At 42.8% G+C, this 13,284-nt stretch overlaps 1 protein-coding gene and 1 long non-coding RNA gene across 2 annotated transcripts in view; one reads left to right on the forward strand and one right to left on the reverse strand.

Annotated features, from left to right (window-relative positions):
- Window positions 1-3,236: 3,236 nt before the first annotated feature.
- On the reverse strand, window positions 3,237-6,881 carry LOC307218576. The gene is made up of 2 exons (XR_013840013.1): window positions 6,524-6,881; window positions 3,237-6,055 (listed from the first exon to the last, which is right to left on the reverse strand). It is a non-coding gene; the product is annotated as an uncharacterized lncRNA (long non-coding RNA).
- Window positions 6,882-7,124: 243 nt separating this feature from the next.
- The window catches only part of NUDT3 (nudix hydrolase 3), a 28,778-nt gene continuing 22,618 nt past the window's right edge, over window positions 7,125-13,284 (forward strand). The window contains exon 1 of the mRNA XM_079980945.1: window positions 7,125-7,542. Within this exon, the coding sequence (XP_079837071.1) occupies window positions 7,444-7,542 (99 nt within the window). The 5' untranslated portion in view covers window positions 7,125-7,443. The remainder of the gene's footprint in view (window positions 7,543-13,284) is intronic.

The following is a 13,284-nucleotide window of genomic DNA, read 5'->3' on the forward strand; positions in this document are numbered from 1 at the left end:
TGTTTTCTCTCTGCATTTTGTATTAGGGCTAGTCAAAATACACAGTGAGATGCAACTGTTTTCAGATTTGTGTTGCTAGTTTTAAAAATGTGCTCCCTGCTTAGATTGGGAAAGTTGGCATGCTTTCTAGTACTAGGTAATGAGATGGATGTCCGGAGGGCATTTCTTTTGCTGCTTTGTCAGTGACAGTCTGGTGGTTTTAAGATTTTTTTCTAAATCTCAAAACGCTTTGAGCTTTTTGTGCTCATGGAATTGTCTACTGAATCAATATTGGGCTAAATATATATTGTGTGGATTGCATACTGTGGCGTAATGCTCCATTAGGAAGTGTTTCCACCCATCTCAGGATGTCACTGAGTTGCACTAGATAAACCCACACGTAGCATGATCTGAGGCAAATGAAAACACCCCCCACTTCCTGCAACACAACATTGATCTTCAGTTATTTTCAGAACAAGATGAGGGCCCATCCTATTCACTGGGTCTGCTTTCCATTAGGAAATGCTTCTCCCCCAGCTGGTACCTGGGCTTGTGGCCCAAAAGCCAGCTGGAGATGGAATTCAGAGGCATCCTTATCCATTAATGGAATCATAATCTGGAAATCACTTTGTTGGTGACAGCAACAGTGAGTTTTCCACATTATTTACAAGAACAGTCACAATACTAAATTGAAACCCTGTTGGTGGGTTCAGTTTGTAGACTCAGTATTTTCACATCTCTTTTCCCCCAAAGGGACATGTGTTAGTGTGTTTCAAAACGTTTTTGGTGCTTATTTCAAATTTAGGGCATATCTTGTGCCTCCCAAGTTTTCTGCCCTGCCCTGGGTAACATAGGGCTTCATAGTATTCGACAGTCTTTACTCTTGGATCCTCAAGGAGGTGGCCTTTAAGAAATTTTAAGAGGACTTCAGTAGCTTTCATTTCCCCAGCAGTTCAAACAAGAGATTTAATTTTTGGACATCTCATTTGCATTCCTTTACCAAGTAGAATACTGTGGTACCTTGGGTTAAGTACTTAATTCGTTCCGGAGGTCTGTTCTTAACCTGAAGCACCACTTTAGCTAATGGGGCCTCCTGCTGCCGCCGTGCCGTCGCAGCACAATTTCTGTTCTTATCCTGAAGCAAAGTTCTTAACCTGAAGCACTATTTCTGGGTTAGCAGAGTCTGTAACCTGAAGCGTATGTAACCTGAAGCGTATGTAACCCGAGGTACCACTGTACACCACAGGATCCGTTGGGCTACAATACAATCTCTACACTCCAACTGCATTTATTTTTCTTTCCTGGACAAGGCCTTAAACTTGAACTCCTCCCACCCAAGTACTCTTAAAGCTACACTGAATGAAATTCAGTGAAAATGAATTTCAATGAAATGAAGGAACAGACTGTCAAAGCCAGATGAACCTAGGAGTTGCCTGCAACAGAACAGTCCTGAAGAGAAGGTGACAGAACACCATTAATCGCCTATAGCTTTCAGCTAAAAATATTCTGACATCGGGAGCTCATTCTGTATAAATTATAGGTTTTGGGTAGTAGCATTCTCACACACTCCCTTAGTATAAGGTCAGGGTGGGGAACCTTTTTCAGCTTGAAGCCCGCATTCTCTTCTACATAAACCCTTTTCTATCCTCAATCCAGGCAAGCAAGACATCAAAGTTAAAGGAGAAATTCAAGCAAGCCAAAAACTTGAGTGTGAAGCAGGGCTGTAGCTTGGGGAAGAGATACCGACAGAGAGGCCTGGAGGGCTGCATTTGCTGACCCCCACACAGTCTGAGGTTCCCTACTGATGTAGGAGCTGGGCATTTTTTGTTACTTAACTTACTTTTTAATTCTATACTGTTTTAAGCTATTTGTATGCTGCTCAGATATTTCATATGGTGGAAAGGCTGATATCAGTCTTGCAAAATAAATCCGTTAGTCATACCATGAGGGACTCGCCTTCCAGTGTGAAAAGCCACATCATCTACCAATAATGACCTTTTGCTTTCCTCACAAGTTACCAAACAGGTTAAGCTCTCTGTAAAAGAAGGACACAGTAGTAATGTTCAGCTACCGGGGGGACATATTTAGGGTGGCAGGGCACACTCATGTCATGGGTGCTGTTTTAATTCAGTAATTCCTTCAATGGGAAGTTCTGGTATGAAATTGTTGAATTAGAATTTCAGTAAATCTATTCAGACTCGATGAGGGTTGTGGGCATCATTCCTATTTAGGTGTTTCCTATAAAGGTATTTAGAGAAGGTGTTTAGGGAAGTTTTTAATGTTTGAAGTTTTATTCTGTTTTTAATGTTTTTTTGAAAGCCGCCCAGAGTGGCTGGGTTGGGTAGAAATAATAAATTATTAACTATTATTATTCTTGCCCTATTGTAGATTACTGTTACTACCAGCTACTGTTGTGACTGGATCACACTAGTCTTGTAGTATACATCTGGGTTTTGTGTAGAAATGCCACTTGATTGGGAGAAAGGCTCATAAATTGTGGAACTTTCTTCCAAGTAAATCCATATATTAGTCTTTAAAGGTACACAAGCACACAATAGAAGTATTGTGGTATAACATACATAGCTGACCTGAAATAGTCTCGCTGTCATTCAAAGGCAGCACTGCCTTTACATTGTGGTCAGCTAAATATAATTCTTAGTGCAAAAGTCTATTCTTACTTTACATCTCCCCTTTTGGTTGCAGCATATACATGTATCATCACTCTAGATATAGTCTAGGATTTTAGTCATCAGTTATAAGTGCAATTGTTTTGGCTGATGTTGTAGTTTATTCTTTAAAATTCTTCGAGTTTCCCTAACAAGGTTAGCTGCTGTTCAGATAACATAGGTATTATTAATGCTACCCATTTTGAACTTGTGCTTTATGAAGTCAACAAGAGGAACTGACACTTATAGGGCATAGGTAGTCAGCCCCTTTGGCATGCATGGACACTCAATGCTATGCTTTTGCAGGGAATTGTAGGCCTATGTGTATCCCTTGCATTCCCATCTCACCTTCCCTGCTGTTCTTGGTTAAGGGACATGACATTCAAGCTCCTTTTCCTTGACTGAAAAGTAAAAACAGGTTTAATGGAGAAATGGAGGGTATGCACAGGCTTCCCATTTAATATAACAGCATGATGCAGTGTCAGCATATCATGAAGGCAGGAGGAAGAAACATCTTTTACCTCCTATGCTATGGGAATCCCTTCAGGTTTGGGCATTGTGTCCACAGTGGACTGGCAGAAGATCTCTTATTTCTGATTTATATGGATGCCTGCAACAAAGAAAGGCTGCAATCTCACATACACTGAACCTAGGAGTAAATCCCATTTTCTTTAAATAGGGCTTCAGGATTGACACACATAGGATTTCACTATAAGCCATCAGTATGTTAATGACACTCAGTTCTATATCTCCATAACATCTGAATCAAGAGAGCTTGTGTAGGTCCTGGACTAGTGCCTGGGTGCAGGGTGGGCTTGAATCCTGTCAGGATGAAGGTGCTGTGGCAGTGTGGTTCTTGTGATTCAGAAAGTGGCCAGCTGTTTGCCCTGGATGGAGTTGCATTTCCCCTGAAGGAACAGGTATACAGCTTTTGGATCCAGCTTTGTCAATTGAGGCCCAGCTGGCCTTAGTGGCTAGGACTGCCTTCGGCTCGTATGACAATTGCACCAGTTGTGGGATAGCTTAACCACATTAGTAGTAGGCAGGAACTAGATTTACTGCACAATGCTGCAGCCCAATTACTGACAGGAGTAATTCCCCCTTCCACACTTGCTTGGATAGCTACCTTGAATTCAACAACTTGGGACCAGTTTACAAAGGATTGCCTTACCACATAAAGCAATCAAACCATTTTGATCTGTGGAAGTGATACATTTTGATAAATGTATCTACCTGCTTTTAAAGTTCTGAGTTTGTTGGTATTAGGTATTTTTTGTATTGCTTCAAGTGAAAAGCTTAAGAGGTTTTTGTTGATTAAGCGATATACAAATCGTGTTAAATAATAAATAATGAAATGTTTGCATGCTAGACAGTACATAAAATCTGTACTTTAAACATGGGGCCATTGTGTCAAGTTTGGGGGGCCTTTTTGACCTATAAAGCCTTATGTGACTCAAGGACCACCTCTCACCAAAACCAGGCTGGACCTCAGAATCAACATGGACCTTGCAATCATCATCTGGGCCCTTCCTCATGTGCTCCCTCCTCAGGAACTCCATAGGGTGGCAACATGAGAATACATCTTTTCAGTGGTGGTAACCCACTTGTGGAATGCTCTCTCTGGGAGGCTTGCCTGATGCCATTAATACATAGCTTTAAATGCTAGGCAAAAGCATTTCTTTTCACCAGGCCTTTGGCTCTGATCCTGGCCCAACTGCACTGGCTACAAATTACCGTAGTTTCCAGGCCAAATTCAAAGTGCTGGTTTTGACCTATAAAGCCTTAAATGCTTCAGGACTGCAAAATCTCAAGGCCCACCTCTCTGCATATTAGCTGACCTGGACCTTGCAATAATAATCTGAGGCCCTTCTTCATGTGCCTCCTCTGTGAGAAGTCTGGAGGGTGGCAACACGAGAACGGGCCTTTTCTGCGGTGGCTCCCCATTTGTGCAACGCTCTCCCCAGGGTGGCTTGCCTGATGCCTTCGTTATACATCTTTAGGTGCCAGGCGAAAACATTCCTCTTCAAGGCCTTTGCCTAACTAAACAATCTATGGCCTTTTAAACTGTGTGTAGGGCGGGATTTTTTGTTGTTGTAGTATGTTTCTTTTTTTTTATATTGTAAACTGCCCTGTGGTTTTCAAATAAAGGGTGGTATAGATATTTAATTAATTATTACCTGTAGCCTCCTTGAGTGGATGGGATGTTTTAATCCTGCCTTTTAAAAATAGGATTCTCTTTTAGATTTGTCTTTGGTTTTCTTTTATGCCAGTTTTAATGTGTTTGTTTATATATTGAGTTACCTTGGTAAAAATGAACCAAAAAATTTAATAAATACTACTGATAATATAACTAATATTATTATTATTAACTGAGGGTTTAAAATATATTGCAGATATAATGTAAACATATTGTCAATGTTTTTAATTTTTATTTTATTACTGTTGTTTGCTGCCTTGGGCTCTTTGGGAAGATGGGATAAAAATGTACTAATGCAAGAAAATAATAATGACATTGGCACACCTTAAGAAAATAAAGATACAAACTGGTAATAATACCAAATCCTGTCTCAAATTCTTTTATATGTGAGGACCATCAACCTCTGCTTTTAAAACAAATTCTACTTAAATGCCTAGGCCATGCTTGTAACCATCTGCAGGTTCTTTCTTCATTATATGGCCTAAACAGAGAGATTTAATAGTTTGTGTTGGAGATTTTCCAACTAGAGTGTTCTGTATTAAAGAAACTTTGCAAAGGAACCCCTTGCGAAGTTATCCTGTTTGCTACAGTGTGAACTTTTGGCTGTACACTCAGCTACTCCACACTAAATAGTGGTTTTCAATATTGGAACAGAGAACTGAATTGTACTTCTAACTATGTCCGCTCATGGCTTAGGGTAGCTTTTGCCTGAATGTTTAAGCAAATGAGAGGGGTGGTTTGCCTGTGGCCCTGATGGATGCCAAAGAAGGAGGCACCTCAATTTGTTATGCTCTGTTGGGCTGCAAGAGTTTAAAACAAGCTGGCTTGGTGTAATTCAAAGTAAGTGCCATTTCTTCTAACTGTAGGAATGAATGGGGATCTGCAATGCAGTCTGAAGCATTTCATGATAACCTCTGATATCCCAGTGTGTTCAGTGGGGCTTCCTTGCATATAGGATTATAGCTTTAAGATGTCAAAAGCAATACAGGGACTGAAATCACCCTTTAAAAAACAACACCACCATTCCCTACTGACAATGTAAAAACGATAGAGGTCTGGTTTGATTTTATATGTCAGTAAGGAAGAACACAGTTTGTCACCATCCTTTCCTCCTAAGAACCAACCTGGACCTTGTGATCATCATCTGGGGCCCTGCATATGTGCTCCATCCTCAGCACGTCTCTCGTTCAATTTGAATGTAATTAAAGCTGCCCTAGATGATGGAAGGTAAAATGCCATGCGTTCTCTTCTTAGGGTTAGAAAGGAGTCCGTGTCCTGCTGCTGCTGTAAAATGCAGGAGAGAGTTAACTTTGCTCTGAGGGGAAACGTTTTTGTCAGGCCTTAAAACTATTATTATTTGTAATTGCATCCTAGGTATGTCAGCTCGGAAGCAAGTTCTATTGAGTTCTGTGTGACTTACCGTCTGGTAAGTTGTATAGACGGTGGGGGAGGCAGAAGAGAAAGACAACTTAAAAATAACATTTCACGCCGCTGCTCGCCCATAGACATCCCTGTATGACAGTCGCACAGAGCACACCTTGCAGTCAGTAATCGCTATATGCCTGCTCGTTCGAGGAGGGCGGGGACACACCATAACTGTGGCAAAATACTGCAGCCTGAGTGCTGGCAAAATACTACAGTATTTATTCGCAAAGGAAGCGAAAAATCCCTATAGTTTTACCTACTGTGCGCCCTGGCTTCCAAGTAGGTGCACCTTTGGCTTAATGAACAAGAGACTTTATTTTTTTTCTCCACCACCACATAAAGAGGAGACACCCCTTTCTTCAGCCTCTCCTCCTTTCATTTCACGCTCCCAAGCCTGGCTTCAAGACTTCTCCGCCGGTACGTTTTTGGCGTGCTGCTCCTCCTCACACAAGATGGGCATTGTTTCAGTCGGGCTACGCGTTTTACGCAAGGCCGCTGTCAGCCCTTGTGCAAAAACGTTGCGCCAGACATCTGGCTCACTGTAGTTTCGGCGCGCGGAGGCTGCGTAAAGCTGCGATGGCGGCAGAGGGAGAAAGGCGCCCCTCCCCCTTGCTCTCGACACCGTTCCGCTTAGTGTGGCGGCGCAACCCTTTGCGCTGGGAGGCGACGCTCTGTAACGGGTGTCCGGAACCGAAGGGCGGGGGGGGGGGCGCGCGCGCGCGAGAGAGAGAGAGCGATTCCCAACCCTCGGCTACGCCGTTTGCGCAGCGGCTCGTCGGAGGCGAGAAGCTTCAGCCAGCGCCTTTCTCCTCCCGCTGCCTCTGCGCCGTTGGCGTAGCATGTCCCAAGATGGCGTCGCGGTCGTCGTCGTTGGCGGCGGTGGCCGGAGCGCTAGCGGCAGCTGGGGTGCCGACGTGGGAAGAGCTGAAAGGGGGAGCGAGGCGGCGGGCGGCGGGTGGTAGCATTAGGAGCGAGTAGCGGCTGCGGAGAGGGTTTCCCCCTCCCTCTCGGCTGGTGTGTGAGGCAGAGACTCTCCGGGATAGCGGGTCCCCGCGCCTCCTTCCCCCACCCCCCACCCCGCGGTTGGGAGATCCCGACCTTCTCCCGCGCGGAGCCGACACCCGTCCCTCGCCTGCCTCCCTAGTGGGTGCTCCCACCCCTTCTCCCGAGCGGAGGATGATGAAGCTCAAGTCCAACCAGACTCGCACCTACGACGGGGACGGATACAAGAAACGGGCGGCTTGCCTCTGCTTCCGCAACGAGAGCGAGGAAGAGGTGAGTGAGAGAAGCGGGCGGGCGGGCTGCGGCTGGAGGTGGGGGAGCACGAGCCGGGATGGGGGTGGTAGTGGGGGGGGGAACTGGGTGTTTATTCAGGGGGAGGGGCGCCAGAAGAAGAGGCTCCCTAAGTGTTGCAAGGGGGGGGGGCGGTTAGCAATGGCACACCCGACATGTAAGGGAGGCGGGGTATCAAACGGGAAGCTCCGAAGAAGCCGGGGGGAGATGGGGGAGGAGGCTAGATGGGGCTGCTGAAAGAGGGGCAGAGGATGAGGAGATGGGTGGAGCTTGTGTGGGGTGTCTATTCTTAAAGGATTCGTAGGGTGTGAACAACTCCCTTTCCCCAGACGGAGCTTCCCCAGACGGCATGCCGCAGTTTGAAGGAGGACGGAGGGGCTTCCTCCTTAGTGGCTAGTAGCGAGAGTAACACGCGGTTGTTACTAGGCAAGAAGTGACATGACGCCTCTCATTAGCGCCTGTCTCCTGTCTGTGAATCGTTTGGCGCTGGGAGGTGGCAAGACACTTCCGAGAAGCAAAGCTTTCCGTTGTTTAAAAGCTCTGGCTGCACACTTTGCGCCTCGGGCCCAGGGTGGCCAGATGTCCAGTTGCACGTTCGGTATCTGCACCTTTAAATAGTTCTACAAGCTGCACTTGCTGAAATTCTCCTTCGTAACCGTTAAAGGTGAAAGAGGGCTGTTCTCTTTTGTATCTGGCCATCTTTCCCGGAGCTCAGGAATGTGTGCAATGTAGACAACCTTAATCTCTTAGAGTAAGTTCCTGTGTAAACGAAGGGGGTCCTCATAGGAAGCGCTGAATTGTTACACGTCTGACCTTAAGTCTCCAGAGGCATCAGAATTAAACTCCCAAGACATAGACAGGCAGGTGGTGCAATAATTTATTTCTAGGGGCCAAAGCAAGGACAGTTGACCAGGGTTTCATACTCTTACCTCTACATCTTTTATGTGGGAAATGTGCAATCCCATGTATGTTTTGGTAACTTCCACAGTGTTCAGTTTGGGCTAACTTCCAAGTAGGTGTGCATGCACATAGGATTGCAGCTTGAAGGGGAGTGGCACAAAGAATCTGAAGAAATTATGGTTAAAAGATCAAAGGTTGTGTGTGCACGCAATTGTCGAAACAAAAACTGTTGTGGCTCTTTTCTTGTAAAGAATGCTATGCAACAAGTAAATGGTTTAGATTGCAAGTTTTTGGGAATATTGACCCACTTTTTCTGCTGATAAAGTTCCATGTGAATTGATTGGCCTGTATATCTAATCTGAACTGTTAAAAAGAATGGTTACTAATCTTCTTGGTCTTTAAAAACCAGAAGCATGAGTAAGCAAAACATACTATGGTACAGGGTAAGTATATGATTTTTATAGGAAAGTAACAGGCAAAATCAAATTATCAAGAGCACCTCCTGATTTCTAGAGTCGCTTAAATGATGTGGATGAATGAAGGAATAGTTTTCTCAAGGCACAATTAAGAGGACAAGAGAGCTCAGTATTGTGATGGGATAGAAATGAGGAAAGCATGCAGAATGAAAGATTTAAAACAATGAACGGTGACATGAACTGGTGTGGCGTGGCATGGCATGGGATTTGGCAGTGATCTGCTACCACCATGCTCAGCTAAGCACATCATATGACATGGCAGAAAGAAATTTGATTCTGGATTTATAAAAAGAAACTGGGATAAAAGGAACTGGTTACTTGCCAGAAATTGCCATTAGAGGGGCTTGTGAGAGAAAAAACGGGATTGAGAGACTGGTTATCCCGACAAGTCCCACCCCCTCCCCACATATTGAAGGGGGTAAACTTGCATTTAAACAGTTTATTTCAGTATAAAATTTATCACATATTTTAGGTTAAACATCAAGATATTCCTATTAAACAACATGGCATCTTAGATGTAAATTTTATTTAAATAATCTAAAACTTATATAGTGTTGAAGTGTTCAAAGTGCTTAACATGCAAGTAATATATCATTAATCCTTTCAATAATTTTCTAAAGCAGGTTAAATTTGGTTATCATCATACTGCAGATAGGCAGCTGAGGTTAAACGAGAGAGCAGCTTCTCTTTACCTACATACTAACTTCATAACTGAGGTGAGATTAGAATTAAAGATTTATGGAAGTCCTAAGTAAATAGTGCAGTGTAGCAGCTTTCTTAGCTACCATTTAGAACTCCCTAAGTAAATTCTGTTGGATTGGGGTTGTCAATGCAGGTATTTCAGTAGGCTCCAGTAGACTTCCAGGTAGTCTCTTGCAGTTTGGACTGAGGAATTGGGTTGAAATCAGCAATTATGGGACATTGTTGGCCTCTCCAGTCACCTGATCTTCTGGACTAAAGCTTGCAGTATTTCTGATGACCATCTGCAGGAAGGCTCTGTAGAGCAACAGATCCTGGTCAGTAATTCCCTCTGCCTGCAAGCTGACTTAGTTGCACAGGGAATATGGTGCCTTGGCCTAGTTGCTGGAGGCTGTTGGTGGATAACAAGGCACCAATATTCTGTCAAGTTAGTTTTACTCAGTTCTCTGTTACTTTAGTTCATTGTGTTGGATCCAGATTGCTGAAATTTATTTTCATTGAAATCAATAGGATTTCCTTTAGTCATAACTAACCAGGCCCTTTGATTTTATTGGGACCTACATTAAACTAGAAGTTAGCTTGAATCCAATGTATTGTCATTCTCATTATATTTGTAACTAGAAGAAATTGGCACCAGGAGGAAAATGAATTGGAGTATAGCCTTTTTAAGGCTTGTAGAAGCACTTACCATAGTTCTACTGCCAGAGTGTGTCTGTATATGGCTTGTATTTTTAAATAACACGTGTACTGTACTATTATTTATTGCACTTATTAGCTGTTTTCTACTTTAGACGTTCCAAAGTGATTTGCATTAAAATCACAAAGCAAAATCACAATAAAATTAACATATCAAAATCTAGCATAAAAGTCAAGTCAAATGACAGAATCAATAAAAACCAGTATTTCTTATCTTACTTTATTTTTAATGAATTCAGCATGACTTACAGAAAATTATTAAAATAATTAAACTTCAGATTACAAACCAACAGAATGAAAGATAAGCAATAATAATAATTTATTAATTATACCCCGCCCATCTGGCTGGGTTTCCTCAGCCACTCTGGGTGGCTTCCAACAGAATATTAAAATACAATAACCTAAATTAGTATTAAATTTTCTATACCGCCCTTCATCTGAGGATCACAGGGTAGTTTATAATATAAAAACACAAAAATACATACCATAGTAATACCCGCCCACAGTTTAAAAGGTCATAGATAGTTTAATTAACCAAAGGCTAAATAACCCCAGCAGAAAGAAAAGTGGAATGGCCTTTATTGTAGCAACTTAAAATCAGCAAATGTAAAATCAGTTTGTTCAAAGCCTTTTTGAAAAGGTTTTTGCTTGAGGCCAGAAGGTGAGCCTTCCTGGAGTGGTCATTCTATAAGGCTGACTTCATTTCAAGAAGGCACTCCTACACTTCAGTTGGCAGAGGCATTCAGAAGTCAATGTTAGAAACTGAGATATGAAAACTAGGAGCTAAATGGCTCCTTAAACCTAGGTTATGGGCAGAACAATGAAATGTCTAGGCACACTTTTTTATAATTAGAATACAATGCTGAAAAGGAATGAACTGCAGCTAAAATATTACCGTATGTTCATTTTTCACATCTAGTCTAGTCCTTCCCCTACCCACCCCCTTAATATTCTTGAGAGGGTCTCTTCTCCAGTCTTCAGAGAGTACCTGGAAGTGGGGAGGTAGAAAAAGGTCTTCCTTTCCTTCTACTTTGCAGTTTTAATCTGAAATCTTAGGCGCAGTACTGCACCCAGAGCTCAGAAACTGCTCATGCTAAGGCAATTCCCTGTTGCAAAATGTGCAAGGGGAGTTTCAAACATTGATAGAAGTAGGACATCAGCTGTTGAATGGAGTACATGTTCATTCATGTACAAGTGAAGGTGATCCTGGGATCCCAAATTCAGGTAGGTAGCCGTGTTGGTCTGACACAGTCGAAATAAAGAAAAAAATTAAAAAATTGTCCAGTAGCAGCTTAGAGACCAGCTAAATTTGTCCCAAGCCATACAGCAGCATAAAGTTAAGAACCAGCACTTTCAACTGAGCACAAAATAAACAGGCAATAATGGACCAGTCTGACTTTTTCAAGAAAAGGGTAGTCATTTTAAAAATTACTAATAAGGCAACCAAATACAGGTGATAGCCAAACAGAAAAGGGTATTAGACAGTATTTCCACCATTTGGTGGAGAGGTGGGTTTCATATTTAACAAACACAGAAATATAATCAAAACTATTGTGACCATTATTCCTTTCTCTTGTTGGATAATGCTACAATGATTTGGCGGTGAATGGTTTTATACATTAGGAAACAATATTTCTTCAAGTGTTTTCATGTCTTATGAATATAGGTCAGCCATTCTCTAAGAAACCTGCCTATTGGTATGCTATTCTACACAGGTTTAAACCAGTAAAGTTGGATTTCAGTGAGCCCGTAACATTTCTGGCTTCATAACTGTTTATGTGGCTGCAAACACATACGGTTCGTTTTGCTGCTCCCTTACCTTTTTGCCCCTCAAATGCTGACATGGCTTGGAGATCCTGGTTTGTTTAAACCTGAGTTGCCTGTTGGGACTAAACACTGGTTTAATGTCCATTTACTGAATTGGATATTAAGTCAGGATTTCCTTTCTGAAGCTGGTGTGTGAGAGGAAGAGGGAGGAGTACTTAGGCTCTATGCTTGTTCTCAGCTTTGTGAGCCATAGATTTATGACTGGGATGGAGAACCTTCAGCCTCCATGCCATGTGGTTCACAGCCTAATTTTATGGTCCCACACTATTTTAGGATTATCCTTAACATTCCTTTCACCATTTTTGCCTCTCAGGAATGACCCTCTTCTGTGAGCATGTGAGATGGCTTCCTCTTCTGCTTGACTAAGTGTGTGAGATGGCTACACACACAACCCTAAGGGACAAAGCAGGAATGGTGCTGGTGGAAGAAGGGCAAGTGAGCTCTCTTGGAAGGTGGCTCATTGTGGCAAAGAGCAGAACATTCCATTGAGTTGTTTTTTATTGCTTTCTCTCCTTGTAAGACGAAGAGCTTTGCAGAGAATGAGACAAATCATGAGGGATGAAAAGTGGGAGTAGAAACTGCTCTGTGGGAGTGGGAAATAGAAAAAAAATTGAATGGCCCAATGCAACAATTCAAGGAGGCTTGGGTCATGTTTAAATAGATAGTGAAGCATGGGCGTAGCTGGGGGGGCAGTTGCCCCCCCATCAAGTAAAACAATAGAAATACTTAACTAACAGACCAATCACATCGGTTCTGCCACCCTAACAAAGTTCTGTCCCGTCCCCCCCCAAAAAAAATCCTGGCTATGCCCATCTTATGAATTCATGAATTTATGGGATTCAGAAAAGGACATACAACCATGGTTAGCTATCAACAGCTTTGGATAAGGGTCTGTTGGGTTCATGTCTCAACTTGAAAATAGGGGCAGCTTTGAAAAGGGTTTGACATAATGAAAGGAAAACAAAGAGGAGGTAAAGGAGGAAATGTACCTTAATAGAAACTGCATCTATGCACCACAGCAACAGGGTTGAGTTTCACATGATCAGCTTTAGGACTGGTCCAAGCTAGGTCAAATGATATTCCCTCCCCTCCCCTCTTGATATAAATGGGTGGGTTTGAAGAGGTT

Source organism: Podarcis cretensis, assembly GCF_951804945.1.
Source record: "Podarcis cretensis genome assembly, chromosome: 6".
Taxonomy (NCBI): Eukaryota; Metazoa; Chordata; class Lepidosauria; order Squamata; family Lacertidae; genus Podarcis; species Podarcis cretensis.